This window comes from Macrobrachium rosenbergii, chromosome 12, assembly GCF_040412425.1.
Source record: "Macrobrachium rosenbergii isolate ZJJX-2024 chromosome 12, ASM4041242v1, whole genome shotgun sequence".
NCBI lineage: Eukaryota > Metazoa > Arthropoda > Malacostraca > Decapoda > Palaemonidae > Macrobrachium > Macrobrachium rosenbergii.
Window position 1 is genome coordinate 66,650,270 of NC_089752.1, and position 17,550 is coordinate 66,667,819.

Genomic DNA, 17,550 nt, shown 5'->3' on the forward strand with positions numbered 1-17,550 from the left:
ACTCGCGCCTTTGCCGGAGGAGCCAGATTTACTCCCGGAGGCTACCGGTCCTGGAACCTTAGCCTTCGACGGGGAAGGGCAATGCCTTCTTGGAAGTCGAGGACTTATAGCCCTTCGCCTTCCATGAAGTCTTCAACTTGGGGATAGCAGACGGAGCTCTATCACCCAAAGAGGAAGACTTCACAAAACCTGCAAATGAAGATACAGATGAAGCAGGGGAGTCAAACAAAGGGGGGCCCGCCCCAATATCCTCACTTACCTCGCCACTTACCACCTGGTCCTGCTCCGTATTCATAGGTTCCAAGTCGAGATTTAGGGCGGCAACATCCTCCGAGACCTCGGCGTGATGATGTCCACTTGAGGTGGCTGGGTCGCATCACGGATCTGTTGGATAATAGGGGTGGCAAGTTCTTCTGGTACTGCAGCGGCCACCCGTGCGCCGGGGTAAAGCAGGTCCCTCAACCTGGCGTCGAGGACGTAGGGCTTCCCCGACGGAACATTCCTGCCGAACCCAGCCACCCAGGCCCGGAGGGATTCCAAGGCAGACTTCTTGGAAGTTTCATCCGCCTGCAAGGAAACCTGCAGTTAGTCAGGAATGAAAAGACAGACGGAGAATATAAACAATGTAATATCGTATGAGGAGCATGGACCGGAGGAAAGAAGACTTTCACTTACCGACTCGTCTTGGATGGTTGAGGAGAGAGCAAAGCAAACCTCACAGCCATCGGGTGCCAAACAACCAGGTCGTCCAGTCGGACCGCACAACCAGCGTGGGTCCGCACACTACGTGCCCGTAGGGTTGTTGAAGGGAGGCGGTACACCCGGCTCCTCACAGCGAACAGTCTGTAAAGGTAACAGTACATGAACCTCACACTCTAAGCAAAATAAAGTCGGCAAGGCCGGGACACTCAACTACAACCGAATACTCCGGCGGAGAAGAACTACCAAATTAAACTGGGCCAATAAGCTTTAAAGTGCACAGAGTGGAAGGTAAGGATTCAGACCCGGAAGACTCCGGGAATGAAGGAATGAGAAACCAGGAACCAACCATAAGGGCTGCCAGAAAATTAACGGCGGAGCCCCAGGTGTGGGACCGAATCACGATATATATGGTTGAACAAAATAATAATAATAACAATAATCAAAAATAACAATGATGGTAACACTCCGGAGACCGGAGGAGTCCGTTACGCTAGCGTGACATAGAATCATCCCACATTCACCTCCCCGCCGGAGAAACAAATGGGTAAAGGATCTATGTTCATAACATACGGCGGGGCCACACCTAAACCCTAACTTCGTAGCTCGATGGGGAGACGAGAGGTTGAGACAGGATTCGAACACGCTCGAGCAAACGAACCACCCACCCCACCACAGCGAAGCTGGGGACGATATGGGAGGGAGCGAATCCCTCTACCAATAGGAGGAGTCCCTGACTCGGAGAAAACGCCATCTAGCGTCACCCGCACGAGTCGCAAAGCTGAGGGGAGGGGGTAGTGAAGAGGAGTAGGCTACCGGAAGGGGAGAGGAGACAAGGAGAACATGACACCCGCTCAACTGCATCCTTCCTTCCCAATGAACTTGGAAGGGAAGCCTACTCCAGGGAGCTACACAGCCCAAAGCCCAACTTCTCCTAGGCGTAGCCTAATATAAACCTAACCTAGTATAGGTTAGGAAGGAGAAAGGGGTGTAAAAGGAGAGGGGGAACCAACAGGGAGAGAAATTTTGTGCCGAGAGCCAACCAGGAACGAGTAGGGGATAAGTAGGCGACTAGCCTAGAGGAAACACATCCAAAGAACTCGATTCCCCCGAAATGGAGGAAGAGGACTAAGGGGCTCACTCTGACCCTAAAACGATCCCTGTGGAAACAGCAACCAAAACTCCCTCAACCTGATCTCCGCACCCAGGGTAAGGGATGGAGCCCACACTACAACCATCATATAAAAACAATCAAAATAAAATTACGTTCACAGGAAGTGTAGCCTACCTCGGGGGGGAGGCTCTTATTTATATAATTACCAGAGGTAAACTACACAACCAAAAACAATAAACAAATAAAATTAAAAATACTAAAACTAAAAGAAGAGCACCATCTTCAAGAATAACATAATAGCCTATGAGACTAAATGAAAAAGAACCCAACCTGGTGGGGTACTTGGACGGAGCAACTCCTAAGAGAGGCCGACAGGCCAAAAATGCAAAACAAAACTAAAATTGGGGGGAGCCACCGCACGGAACCACCAGGAAGGAATTCAAGGGCTAAAATCTATATATATAGCGACTAGGAGAAAACTCCGACCGAAAGAACAGAAGGAGTCGCCTCGCGGTCGACATGGCTGACCGGGGACGCCGTGGCGTCCTAAGAAGATCCCAATATTTATGAAAATACGAGACCAAAACAGCCATAAACAGATCAAAAACCCCACAAGAAGATGGTACTTAACTTAGAGATGGAAAAGGTGCTCGAAGCCATTGTAGATGAAGTAAAAAACAATCCAAAAAAGGGACGAGCACACAAAAGAAGCGAGCGTATCACGTGCTAGAAAATGGAATGAAGTAGGTGGCGCTGGTGTCGCCGCCCTGGCGGGTGTTGAGGGTGGGAGCTGTAACGGCTCACCGCTCTTTACGGGGTTTTGATAAGGAGAGATCTTTCGAGTATATTTGGCGTGGTAGTGGTATTTCACTCACCCTTCATTATACCGACGTCTTCTAAAGACGATCGACTGGGGTAGTAACCCCAGCTTTCCTGAAAGCTCTTTTTCTCTGGTATATCTAGCATTGTTATACCTAGAAATTCGTGCTGTAATGGAATTTCACCGGCTGACACGGGACTGAACTCAGAAAGTACAGTCATACCTCGAAATTACGCGAGGTTAGGTTCTGGAGCCCCTCATGCAAGGTGAATTTTCGCGTAAGTTTGGCATGGTCTTTAAAAATGCTAATAAATGTTTATTTCCCGAGTTTAAGTACTAAATATGACCCTAATCATGCTCATTTAAAAGCTAACTTTTAATTGAACTAAAGTTAGTGTAATTTTATTTAAAATTTAGCTTATTACCCTTTAAAAAGGAATACAGTAAATGGTTGACATAAAAACTGAGTACTGCACAGTTTCATAATAGCGCATTTACAGTAGGTGCATACGTATACTAATGTTACCCCTAATACATGGGATGCCGTTTTCTTTGTCACTTAGAGTAAAAGCCGTTTTCTTTGCGTCACTAGGCAAAACGTCATGTGTCAGTCAACAAAAGTACAATTCCATAAAATATCGAAAAACATGTACATAGTGTTTAGAGAAGGTAGTACAGTACAGGTAAAATTCAATCAATTTAAAATTATATACTGTACAGGTAATGACGTACAGAGAAATAATAAATTGTAAAAGTATGTTTGAGCGCTAACTATATTAGAGAGAGAGAGAGAGAGAGAGAGAGAGAGAGAGAGAGAGAGAGAGAGAGAGAGAGAGAGAGAGAGAGAGAGACTGTAATAAAGTAACTGTACTGCTTTTGTATCGTGATTTATATAAATATATAAATAAAAATTTTCCATTCTGATTTTACACCTAAAAACACGAAAACTTAAAAATTATACACACTTTCTAGAGGGGTATCATCTTTGAAAAATGCAGTAACTAAGGGTATCATATCTTGTAAAAGTACACCAACTGAACGTGCTGTAATTACATGCACATACAGATTGCACCAGCACTTTTCTCCGAGGTGAACAGAGTAATTTTCAAAGAATGACACTTATACAACTCTTAGTTACATCTCTGATGTTACATTAACGAATTCATTTTATCAAATGAGCGCGACTGAACAACCTCATCTCAAGGTCATGTAAAGTCCTTGTTTGCAAATGGACATAATACCTGTATGATATTTATGTACAGAAATATAAATATAAATTTTCCATATCGATTTGACAGTTAAAAGCATGAAAACTTATAAATGTACTTCAAACATTAAACAAGCATTTTCTGCAGGGTATCATCTTTGAAAAGTGCAGTAACTTTGCAAATGGGTATCACATCTTGTAAAAGTACACTAAGTGAATGTGCTGAAATTACCTTTGCATCATATTTATGCATGTACAAAAATAAAAATAATACATTTTCGATACAGATTGTACACATGAAAGCATGAAATGCGTTTTCCATAGAGATTTTACACATGAAAGCATGAAATGCATTTTTCATAGAGATTTTGCACATTAAAACATCAAATGCATTTTTCATACAGATTTTACACATAAAAGCATGAAATGCATTTTTCATACAGATTTTACACATAAAAGAATGAAATGCATTTTTTATACAGATTTTACACATAAAAGCATGAAAACTTGTAAATTACTTCAAAAATTAAACACCCACTTCTGCAGGGTTTCTCGAGAATTTCGTGTGTCTGTGAAAAAATCGCGTATGCCCATTAGTTAGGTTCCAATAAAAAGTTCGTGTGTGTGTGAATTCGCGCAACTCGAATCGTGTAAGATCGAAGTTTTACTGTATATAATTTTGAAATTTTATATGTTTGATGCAATACAGTAGTTCCTTTGGTTAAATACACCTGCAACAGTTCTTACTTATAATTTATTGTGCACTGATATCAAGTCATATTTTGTGTGAATATCCCAACTTATGTTGCAATAAGGAACACATTCAAGAGCAACCTTGAAATATTATTAACGCAATTTAGTAATTTCGTGCTCTTTGTCACAGGTGACACATCATCAGCAGCAACATCCAACTAACATTGAACAAGTTCAGGCTCACCCAAGAGATCTAACTCCAGATGAAGATGATGAAAGTAAGTGATATTTTGCTCTTAAGAGACATTCATATTTATTCTCATACAGCTAGTATTGAGTATCTACCAGAACGTTGTATTGATGACACTTCAAGATTTTTCTGGATCTGTTGTTGGATTTTATAAACATGTTGAACAGAGTGGTCATTAATTTGCTGCCTTATGAGAAATTGGAATGTAACTAAAATAGAAAGCATGTTCTAAAGTACTTTTACCACTGAAGCCCTTGTGAAAAGGGCCCTACTCATGAGTTTCTCTTTCAGATTGCTGTCTTCATTGGCATGATTATCAGAATTATCAAATGATGTTTCCACTGTAGTTCATTTAGCAATTTAGGCAATTATAGTACTATTGGTTTAACAGGATGTCATTCTGTATCATTCAAAGCTTGAGGTATTTGTGCATAGTTTTCCCCATAAGGAACATTGGACATAAGGCTTTCTGTTTTACATCAAGTATATCTTTTGTGTTGTTATACATCCAGTGAGTAGATCTTGAAAATATTCAGATATTGTTCATGGCATTGGTAGTTTGCTTTTCTGTTGTAGATTAAATGACTGCTGTCATGTAGAATTCTGAGTCAGTTTTTCAACATTGAATAATACTGATAGTGTAGGGCCTGCATGAGTCTTTATCCATGGCTTTTCTACATAAATTCTAGCCCCCAACTTCCTCTTACTAGCTCTTACCAGCTCCACATGCAGTATAGGAATTCTATGACTGACTGCTCATCTTCCCTTCTGATCACATGTACAAACCATCTCAGTGTGTTTTCTACTCTGGACACCGTACCTCTCATTTTTATTTTTCATTCATTATGATCTGTAATCACCTAGTTGTTCAATTTCTTGACTTTGCACTGTTTCAAAGTAAAGTATTTTAACCCAGCAGTCTTGTTAAACTACTTAGGTGCAGCAATAACAGTAATGCACTTTCCCTATAAGAACAAACCCTTCAGGTATACCCTGTGAGTTTCTAGGTAGGTGACTTGGTGATCTCATTCAGCTACTCAGTAGAGTAATAATGATAGTAATTGGATTACTTTAATTATAATTATCTGGATTGAATTGTATGTAGAGTTGAATTTAGCTCACATCTTTGCACCATTAAGTGCAGTTGGCATTCAAAATAAACAAAAGAGTAACATTTAGCTGACTTGGATGAACTTTCTATAATCATGTTTCCCAGTAGGTGGAGTTGGAATATTTTATGTTCTTGCCAGAATTCTTCCTGCCATGTGCCATTTGGTGTGAATTGGCTATATTAATTTTGACTCTGTTTTGGTCAGTTTTCTCCTGTACAGCATTGTTTTCTGATGTTCATTATGTCTTCTACAGCAAACAGAGATAGAAGCGTAGGCTCTATAGGAGTGTTTTATGTAAGCTGAATGTATTTGGTTGGACATGATGGTCGATGTGTGTTACCTTTAGGGGTAATGAGTGTGATTTTCTTCTCATTGTGAAGATTGTAAGGAGTGGTCTTATGAGAACATAAGTAATTTGTGAAGTATCAGAAGATACGAGAGGCTGATAGATTGCATAGACTATTAGTTAGGTGTGGCCATAAGTCTACTCTTATCTATTCCTCCTTGTGGTGTGCTTCTCTCACTCCTTCAGCTCTGTCTTCTAATGTTCCTTTTGTGGTTCAGGAGAAACAGGTAGGTAAAGTTGAGTTTACTTCTGTTATCTGTTTGGCACTTGACTGAGTATATTATGAGTAAGGATCACAGTTTTTCCCCATAGTGATTGACCCTTATTGGGTCCCCCCTCCTGAGAGGGAAGGTGTTGGGGCTTTCGTCTGTTTGCATCCTGCCTTCTGGACTGCCTTGTAGTAGGGTTTCTCCTCTGCCAGGGAACCAAGGCTCGTCTCAGGACGGAGGTCTTTGTCCTTTGCCGCCTCTCTCTCAACCCTCTACTATCACAAAATCGACTTTTTCTCCAAAAAATGTGTTCAATAGAGTTCAGCGTTTGCATCAGCCAACTCATGTATTATCATTAAACTGCAAGAGGGACAGTGCTGTGTGTGATACTGTTGAGTTATCTATGGTTTATAGGCATAGTATTCCAGTTACTTTGATACTTTTCTGAACCTCGCATCAGAACTTTAATTGTCCAGTCATTTACTTGTACTGTATCATCATATATTCCTTCTGTCTCTGATGTTAACCCTCCCCCTCTTACTGAGTCCCCCATCTGTCAGCTCATAGTCCTCACATTTTGATAAGTGTACTTATTTATACTACTGGTCCTCCTTCTTCTGCCACTTCTTATGTTCTGCAGAGAGCTCCTGCTGTCTCCTCAGCAGGGTCTCTCTTGTATTGAAGCTTTCATCTCTTTTGGAATTGTTGCTGAAGCATAAGGTCTACTGTAGTGATGTCATGCGAGAACCCTCTGCCTTCTCCCATCCAACTGTCAGTCGTCTCATCATCTTATGAAACATCCACTCCCTCCCAGCAGTCTGACACTCCCCAGCTGCATCCTGTGATGTGATTGCTGTAGTCCTGAGTATGTTACTGCCACATCACCGTTTCTGTCTGCAGATTTGTCAGGTTCCGCTTCCCACGTCCTACTTTAGATTTGATACTTAATTCAGAGGGTTCTCCATTAGTTTTTAAGTGCTTGGTAGAGTGTGCTGCTGTGCTGAGCCCTCATCTTTTTACCAAGGATGATCCTGTTGATCACCGCTCTCTTTTGTCAGCTTCCTCAGCTCCTGTTCAGGCGAGTTATAATAGAAATGATCCGAGTCTGTTAAGGTACCTTTTGAGGAAATCTAAAAAAAAATATCCCTTAAAGCAGGTACCCAGAATGCAATTGCCTTGGCTTCTAGGTTTATGAAGCTGCATAGATCTGTGTGTTATGACACAGGCATGATGCCAGATCTTCAAAACCTAAGTTTTCCGAGTTGCTTGACCCAGAACGCAAAGAGTTCTCAAAACTGTTAAGGTGCTATGGCCTAATAGTGAGGCAGAAGCACTTTTGAAGTCAGTATGTCATTTATTTTGAAGTGCTTTCTTTTGCAGAACTTGCTCATAGCAACATTGCTCATTTATTGTGATAGGTAAAAAAGAGAAGTTAGTTCTGAAGGCATTTCCATCCCCTCCTAGCCAGGGAAACTGCTTCCCTGCTCCACCCACCTTCCAAAACAACCCTTTGAGTGAGTTCCTTTACACAGCCTTACTGCCCCTCGCCCATGGCGCCCAGCCAATGGACCTCCGGGCTGCCCGCACCCCCCAACTCTTTCTCAGTCTCTTGATGAGTGTAAGCGGTGTTACTAACATTTGCTTAGGCTGCCCAGCATTGCCAACCATCAGAGAATGATTTTTTCAAAGTTTTTTAAAATTTATATATATTTCTTTGGCCCCTGGTCTGGTGCTGTCAGTTAATGTTGAGTGTTAGATAATGAAGATCCAGATAATTGAGAGATTGCTGTAATGATTACTTTGTTCTTTGTGATTTGGCGGAGCAGCGTATAAGCGCAAAATGTGCTCTGTGAGACAGTAGTTTGTATCTCTTTTCAAGGAATAAAGTTTGTTTCTTGTTTCAAAGGGTAATATTCTTTTGGACAAATATTTGCCACCCCTTTTTAGGCTGTTAAGTATTTTATAGAATTGTACTGTGTTGCATTTGTCAGCAAATGAAGTTAGCATCATTCATAGTAACTGAAGTTTTTATATAAGGAACTAACCAAGTAATTACAAAGCTATAGATTCAACTCGCATGGCAGCTAAAATTTTGAAATTTGCGTTAGCGATTCTTTTGTTTTGTGTAGATAACTGGCCCCGCTCGCTTTCGGGGAAGCGAGGGACAACTCAGCAGAGAGCTTCAATTTGTTTCTGCTGGCTTTCAACAAAGGTTGTGAGCAGTCAGCTGATTTTGAATTCATTTACTTTTCCAGTTGATGGTTTTTTGCCAATTGGTGAATATAATTACTTTTTGGTAGCCCCCAGCAATTTAGATAGTGATAGGTTTTCTTTGGAGGCCAATTTTTCATGATTGTGACAGTTTCTTTGACAACTGAGACTGGTTTTTCAAGATTAAGACTTTTAGTTAGTCGGCTTGTTTCTTACTATGTCTGACTCAAGTGCGACTAGTATTTGTTATTGCAGCAAAGGCTGCAACACAAGATTAACTAAAGAGAAGTATGACTCACGTACTATTTGCACAGACTGCATGGGACAAGTATGTTTTGCTGAGTTATCATGTGTTGAGTGTGAAAATGGATAAAAAAAAATGGAGGGTTTTAAATTCTCATCTTGCTAAATTGGGATGGGATAGAAAGGGAAAGGTGACTGCTAGGAGTGAGAGTAAGACTGTAGCTAGCCAGGACTCTGCTAGGTCTCCTAGTAATATTGATGTTCCTGTTGTCTCTGTACCTTCAGTATCCTCTATTCCCAGTTCTCCAGCTGTACCACCTGATCCTTTACCTGGCTCCCACGTTTTCGACCCAAATGCCATTGCTAGCCACAAATCAAGATTTGAACAACAGTTTGGTTTAATTTTGACCACTATGGCTCAGTAAGGAGCTTCAGTTCATGAACTCATGGACAAAGTGGACAAAGTTAGTGAAAAAGTGTCAGTGAGGTGTTGGTAGAGAAGGTGGCTGCCTGTCCCGCCAGTTGTTCTAGGCAAAGGTCCCTGACATACCTCTTAAACATGGGAGGAGTCATACCGGAAGCTCAAGGGAGGTCAGTGGGGTCTGCCCACTGGTAGTCGCCCCCTCAGCTGGACAGACAGCCATTTTGGATATGCACTGACATTCTTCTAGTTCAGAGATTTCTAGTCCTGAACAGAGGCGTCAGCGGTGTTTCCAGGAAGAATCGCAGCCGTTGAAAAGGCATGCAGTGGATGCAGCCCACTCCCCTCAGGTACCTGGCAAGAGAGTTAGGGAGTCTGAGCCCTCCTGTAGTTTCTGGGACAGCCCAGAATGTTTTTCTCAAGTTCGTACAGATGTGGAACATCAAGTGTCGGCTCCCAAGTGTTCCTCTTCCACTCTCAAGCGCCCGGTAGCATTTTTTAGGGCGGCAGCAACCAAGCACCCGAGCGTTCGGTAGTGCCCGAGTGTTCAGTAGCGCCCAGTAGTGCCTGAATGATCAGTGACTCCCAAGTGCCCAGTAGTGCCCAATCGCCCAATCTCCTCTTCCAAGTGCTTAGCGCCAGCTCCTGTTTTTGTGGCACCAGCTCTCAAGAATACGGATCAGGCTCCCTCACCTGCAGTGGTTGATCCATTGCTAGCTCCTATCCAGCGCCAGTTGCGTGTGCTGTATTCATTTTTTGCTCTTTAGCTTCCCTGACTTTTTCTCTCCGACGGCCCTGACCTCTCCTGCATCTGCTTCTTTATGAGTAATCAACCTGCAGAATCTTCCAGGTTGCTCTCTTCCTCGGCAAGGAAGACGTTAAGCGAGGTTGAGAATTGGCTCTCAGACAAGAGATTAACGGAAGGCCGCCTTCAAGTTATATCTCGGCTCTTGCATGGAAGATATTTGTCTTATGCAACAGAAGAAGCTCCGTCCTGTCTGTGAACTATAGATGAAGTTCTCTCTCTCCAGACCTGCTCAGCCAGCAAATGGATGAGTCTCCTTGGGACTCTGGCCTCCATAGAGCAGTTTGTTTCCCTGGGAAGGCTTCACATGAGAGTGTTGCAGTTCTTCCTCAGAGCCAGCTGGGACAGGAAAAAGCACCCAGACTTTTTTGTTTTTCCCATGACCCAGGAGATCAAGAGGGACCTGCTATGGTGGAGGTCCGAAGACAGATTGTTGGAAGGGAAGTTTCTCCTCCAGCAGAACCCCGACTTAGGCTTCTTCTTAGAGGCGTCAGACCTAGATTGGGGAGCTTTCCTGGGAGACAGAGAAGTCTCCGGGACATGATCTGAGAAACATGAAGAGTGGCACATCTGCATGAAAGTGTTGAAAGCGATTGACTTCGGTTTGCAAGCCTTCACAAGGGAAGTTTTCGACAAGACGGTGGCGGTCCACTCAGACAACACCACAGCCCTGTCTTATATCAGCAAGCAAGGGGGAACCCATTCTTTCTCCCTCTGTGAAGCAGCGAGGGATTATCTTCTCTGGACAAACCAGAATCAGACAAGAATCATCATGAGAATCATCCAAGGCAAAATGAATGTCTTGGCAGACCAGCTAAGCTGCCACAATCATGTCATTCCTGCAGAATGGACTCTAGACCCACTTGTCTGCTTAGACCTGTGGAAGATGTGGGGAAGACCGACTTCCAGAAACCATTGGCTTCCTCTGTTTTGTTCTCCAGTCCCAGATCCTTTAGCATGGGCGACGGATACCATGCTACAAGGCTGGTTGAACAAGGACTTGTATGCCCTCCCTCCAGTCAGCATGATAAGGGAGGTTCTCAACAAGTTCCAGTCCCACCAAAATGTCTGTGACGTTAATAGCCTCTGAGGGAGTGGTTCCCGGACCTTCTCCGGCTTATGGTAGACTTCCCAAGTCTGCTCAGACAACCCCATTTCATGCGGTTCCATCAAGGACCATCAAGGGTTGTCCACCATAGCTCTGACAGGTTACAGACTGTCAGGAAGCTACTCAGAGAAAAAGGATTTAAAAAAGCAACTGCAGACACTATTGCAAAATGTAGGCATCAGTCATCCAGCAACGTCTACCAAAACAAATGGTGCATCTTCTGCATATGGAGTAGAAGAAATGACATCTCGTCTTCTCAGACAACTGCAACAGAACTAGCAGATTTTCTGCTTATTTTGAGGACCTCTAGGAACTTGCCCTCTTCCACTATTAAGGTTACAGGGCCATGCTGAGCTGTTTTCAGGCATAGGGGTCTGGACTTATCCTCAAACCAGGCCCTATCCGATCTCATTAGATTGTTTGACACCTGCAAGCAGAAGAGAGCAGAGCTGGTATCATGGAATATAGATGTGGTCCTTAACTCTTAAGGGACGGGCTAATTATTTATCATGCAACCCCCCCCAGACTGGGCAAACTTTAAGGTTGGCCAATTTAAGAAAAAACACATCAGTGGAAAGTGGAAGATATGCAAATGCACATGGTGTAAGAACAAAAATTCTAAAAAATTTTCCCTACCTTCCACGGGAAGTTGAAAGTGACTATTTACAACCGTGTGTGGGGCTGCTTTCACAAAACACTCATAAATTTTACCAAATTATACAGTACATGTTTTTTCTAATAATATATTTTATTTTATTTTGTAAAATTATAATTACAGCTCACACCATAGCATTACAGATAAAAAATAAAATCAGTAACAAATTCTCAGCATGTATGTTGTAAAATATTTTCGTAAATTTACTGAGATTGGGAAATGCAGTAATTTTTTTAGGATTTATACATGGTTTTTGTAATATTTCTTTGTAAAATCACAATTATAACTGACGTCATATCATAAAAGATAACTAAAACCAACAGCAATCCTTAGGTATATTTATGAGCAAATAAATAAAAAGACGTCGTGGGAGAGAAAGGAGCAAGACATTCCCCCTTCAAGGCAGGAACAATACTAAATTCCATGAGATGCCCACAACTGACCTGGGATGAATTCTATAGTTGCCACAATCCATTTATGGGCCAATGAAGTATTGGAAACTCTTTCCCGCTTGATACAGCAAAATCGTATGGTGCATAATATTAATACTCCTCAGAGGGGATCCGTCTACCACCCAAAACCTGTTGTAGATCCTCTATTGAGGGGATCCATCCATTAAGGGTTAAATGGCTCTCCAGTCCTCTTTACGAACCCCTTGGTTCTGCATCCCTTAGGAATCCTACTAAGAAGACCCTTTCCCTGGTAGCCATAGTGATTGCTAAGAGAGTCAGCGAAATTCATGCGATTGATAAAAGGATCGGTTTCTCTCCAGGAGATGCAGTCTGCTCCTATACTCTTGGGTTCCTAGTGAAGAACGAAACTCCGTCCAAACCCTGGCCTCGTTCCTTTAGCATTGAGAGTTTAACAGAGGTTTTGGGTTCAGAAGATGAGGCGAGAGCGCTTTGTCCAATGTGGGCTTTAAAATGTTATCTGCAAAGTACTGAGAAGATACGAGGACCTTCCAATAGCCTATGGTGTTCGGTCAAAGACCCCTCTCGACCTCTTACGAAGAATGCCGTATCTTTTTTCGTAAGGGACTTCTTTAATGAAGCACATTCTCAGATTGGAGAAGAGTTTCTACCTGTTTGTAAAGTTAGAGCTCATGAAATCAGGGCTGTAGCTACATTGTTAGCTTTTAAGTACAACCTCTCTCTCTCTCTCTTCCATTCTCCAATTAACATAATGGAAATGCAAGTCGATTTTTTGCATCTTATTACTTACGGGAAGTGGAAACAGTTTTTAACAATTACAGTACCTTGGGTCCTTTATTGGTGGCTGGCATGGTGTTGGGGGAAGAAGTGTAGGAAGCATCCCTTCCATCCTTTATTCTCTACGCCTTGACTTAGGGTGTCGAGTCTTAGGGGAGCCTGGGGGTACCATGTACCTGGATACCCACCAGTTTTTAGTGGATGGGTGGTGGTTATTTAATTATGTGGTGTAGGTAACAGTGTTGTTTTTTTGTGATGGTACTGCGCCCACGGCAGGGGCAACTATTCATGCTTTGCTAGCCTTCAGAAATGTCCTTCGCTGCAAAACTCCCACCTAAATAGCAGATGCTCCTGGCTATACCACCACGTTGCTACAGGTTAAGATGAGCAACAACCAGAGGCAGTATCTTCCTGCGGTAGCTCTCTTACTAGGTAAGGAAATGACAAGCATTGTATCGATGCTAGCAATTTCTTCTATTCTCAGATTCATTACATATATTAATATTTTGGGGTAGAATAGGTCCAAGTACTGTATCCACCTCCTGTTAATGTTGGAATCAGCTATGTAATTACTTGCTAAGTTACTTATATAAAAATGGCCTTTTCATGATAGTTTACTATATATTTACCAAGTAATTACAGAATGGGAGCCCTCCCTACCCCCCCCCCCCACATGAACTTAAGGGCACAAACAAATTGAAGCTGTCTGCTGAGTTGTTCCTCTCTTCCCCAAAAGTGGGTGGGGCCAGTTACCTACGCAAAACAAAAGAATCGCTACTGCGAATTTAAAAATTTTAACTGCCATGCGAGTTGAAACTATAGCTATGTGATTACTGTACTTGTTTAAGTATATATAAAACTTTATTTTATAAAAATGTCATTTTACTCGTTTTGATGCTAGGTTTGCATGTAATAGTCAGAGATTGTTTATGTCAGTTGTAATTTACTCTTCTTACTTTTTGCAGAAGGTGTAAAGTTTTGTTTATGTTAGTTGTTATATGCTCTTCTTACTTTCTGCAGGAGGTGTAAAGCTTGGTCTTGGGGATTTTATATTCTATAGTGTCTTGGTTGGAAAAGCTTCATCTTATGGGGACTGGAATACCACCATTGCCTGCTTCATTGCCATACTTATTGTAAGTGCACATAGTTTTTCTTTTCAGTGTTACATTATATTAAATTTGTATCTAATTTGAGACAGTGAAAATGAAAGGCTGCAGTCTCATTCTGGGGGTTTCAGTCATATTCATGAGACAGTACCGTAAATTGTCAAATAATCTGTCTCAAATATTGATGAAGTGTTTTTTATCACATTGTATTTAAACTTTGTACTAGATGTTATTTTGGTATATGCTGTATATGCAACTTCTCTACTGTTATTGTAAATATGTGGTCGTAGAAACAGCATTGAGCATTAAATTGAATCAATCAGCAAATATACAAGTGTAGTATTTGCTAATTTTTCATAAAAAATTGATTAATTTATTAAGTCATTTCTTTGAGGAGTCTCTCTCTCTACAGTATTTTTTTTATTGGATGTTGTCATCTATGCATTTTCCAATTGTTATGGTGTTAGACTGAACTGACAAGTTAAAAAAAATGTACAGTATATTTAAACAGCTTTAAGACATCAAGTATCCTCTTATTGTAGATTTTTCTACACTGAAGAGAAAACATTGTCTTGAAACTGCTTCTGAAACTTACTGTATTCATCAGACCTGTGTTTTTTTCTATCTGTTTCTTCTGTATCATTTTGCTTTGTTTAGTGCATTATGACCCAATATAAAGGTTCTTTGCAATACTGCTATGTCCAACAGTAGTATCTTTTGGATATCCTCCCACTAAGCTTTGTACTTCTTTAGCCCTTTCACCCTCAAGTTTGCTTTTTCATTTAAGTACATCCTTCTGACAAACCTGTGATCCTAGAAATGTGATGCAGTAGTCATGATAAAATAATTTTTGTAATAAATATGCTAATCATAACTCAAACTGTATTTTTGCTTTTGTACATTGCATTACAGGGGTTATGTCTGACGCTCATCATGTTGGCTATCTTCAAGAAAGCACTGCCAGCTTTACCCATATCTATAACTTTCGGCCTGATATTCTACTTCTCAACATCTCTACTGGTGGTACCATTCACAGAAAGGTTGGCCAGTGAACAGGTTTATATATAGTATCAACTAAGACCTCATTTTAGTGCCCTAGGAGCAATATTGAGTTAAGAAGCTTTATATGTGGAGAAATCTTTATAGAGTTGATGCAGTGTTTATTGTGCATAGTGATGGTTTTTAATTCCTTGCAGTTACAGTATACTTGTTGGGTAATCATTAACTTATTCTCATTCTCACATTTTATATAGTTTACATTGGGGTTGTCTAATACCACATTTCCTGATGACTGGTTGTGTGGCTTTGTAGAGGAAATTTATTACATTTGCCATGAGAGTGAACTTCATTCATATAGTTTTATAGCCCTAGGGCATTCAGATAAATTTAATCATTACCCATATTTGTGTTCTGCATTTCTAGTGTTAATAAATACACTAGAATTGAAGTGGTAGTTGATTCATCTTTGCAGTGTGGGAGGTCTGACACCAGAAACAGAGAGAAATAACTTTGAAGCAAGATTCTTGCGTATAGATTGGCTGATGATGCTGTCTGAAGTTTTTGAAAATGGGGAGCTGATTTTCCTTGTCATGGAAGAGTAAATGTTATATTTTTTCATGCATTGTAGTATCCTCCACAAATTGGAATTTAGTTTACATTTACCTAGCATTTATAAATTATTATTCTAAAAATTACTTGTAGTCTTTGTGGTGGTTGCAGAGTTGGGACAAACTTCCATTTATCAATTCTTCCTTTTCATTAGGTGTTTTTATTGATATATTTGATTATTATGGATTTATATTTTCCATCAAAAGCAATAATGCACTCTACCACAAGCTTAAAATGATTGAAGTAAATTAGTGGGAGAATGCCAGGGTGAATATTTGGAAAAGTGCCATAATTACATGAATTTTTTATATTGGTGGCAACATGAGATATGATTTCATGGTAAGTTTGAGACACAGTTAAATGCAAAACCAAATGGATGTAGATCACGTCAGGTTCTGTCCTCTTTAAAAGAAGTCATTTAATATGTTAGAAGAATAGGAATATCAGAAATTATGGTCTCGACCAAATCCTATTTATTTACCCTACTGCCAAGCTGCAGATTGAATATGGCAGACAGTTAGTAGATTCTCAAAAGAAACTTATCTCATTATTTGTGATACTTGAGTGGTGGTGTCTAATAGTTTCATTTATATTTAAGTTGTCCTCATTCTTTAAGCTTCAGGTTGTAAATGAAAAATTATATCAAAAGTGATATCGTAATGGGTGTTGGTAAGATTTCTGAGGCCCTGTCATTCATTGACAGTCATTTTCTATTTCTCCCCAAGACTTACTTAGGGATTTAATGTTTATTAAATTATTGTCTTAGATTTGTAGGTCTGTCAAGATGAATTGCTGCGTGAAACGAAGAGCTCACGCCTCTGTTTACTCAGTGGTCTTGGGCAAATTCACGCTAATGGTTAGTCTGGTCAAAGGGAAAGATTTTTTAATGTCTTTTTTACTCTTGTAGCATAGAAGTGTTTTAAAGGAATGTAGTAACTTTTGGAATATTTTAAGCTTTTCATTGCAGTCAGGTTAATACAAAACAGTATTCAAAGGATTTCAGTTAGTGCTGCGGATAACCTTTGAACCCTCATGTGGTTTACTATACCATTGTTCTTAGCAGGATCCCTGTGGCCCTTTTGCTGCAGTGCTTACTTTCATTTTTACTTCTCATCTGTACTCCTTGGTCTCCTCCCACAAGCTGCACAGCTCTTTATCTAGTATAAGTTTTTACCATTTTTTTTGTGAACAGATCCTTTCAGCTAGAAGTATTACTCAGTGGTCTAATTCAATTGTTACAACGTTCCTCACGTGTGGATTAGACATACAGTAATAGGTATATGATACAGAATGTATAAGCAAACACGGTAAGCAGTGACTGAAAAACAAAGCAAAGCAGAGCAAAGCAAAAATAATAGATCATTTGTAAGGACAAGAGAGAAAAAGAGCAGTACAGTTGCAAATGAATAATTTATAACAAAATATTACAAAAAGTAGAAAGTGGCAAGTTGACAAAGATACTGTAAATGCACACTGACCTGGGACCAGGTTGTGGTTTAAGGGTTCTTATAAGCTTTACCGTTTCTGCCACATACTTATTGATAAGCTTTACCTTTTCTGCCACATTCTTATTCATAACAGCTTTATTGTCTTTTGCATTAAGAGGATGGTAAGAGAACAATAAATGCAAGACTGATGGAGACTATCATAAGCAAATAGGGACATGAAATATATAGATTTCAAGGTGTCCTGTAGATGTAAAACTAACCTTCCAGTGTTTCAACTTCCTTGGCTA

General features: G+C 40.7%; 1 protein-coding gene across 2 annotated transcripts in view; it reads left to right on the forward strand.

Moving 5' to 3' along the window:
• The window catches only part of Psn (presenilin), a 262,797-nt gene that overhangs the window by 245,221 nt on the left and 26 nt on the right, over positions 1-17,550 (forward strand). For both annotated transcript variants that reach the window (XM_067112302.1, XM_067112301.1), the window contains exons 9-11: positions 4,724-4,811; positions 14,122-14,234; positions 15,120-17,550. The exon at positions 15,120-17,550 is cut by the window's right edge and continues 26 nt beyond it. In XM_067112302.1, coding sequence (XP_066968403.1) covers positions 4,724-4,811; positions 14,122-14,234; positions 15,120-15,275 — 357 coding nt within the window. In that variant the 3' untranslated portion in view covers positions 15,276-17,550. The remainder of the gene's footprint in view (positions 1-4,723; positions 4,812-14,121; positions 14,235-15,119) is intronic.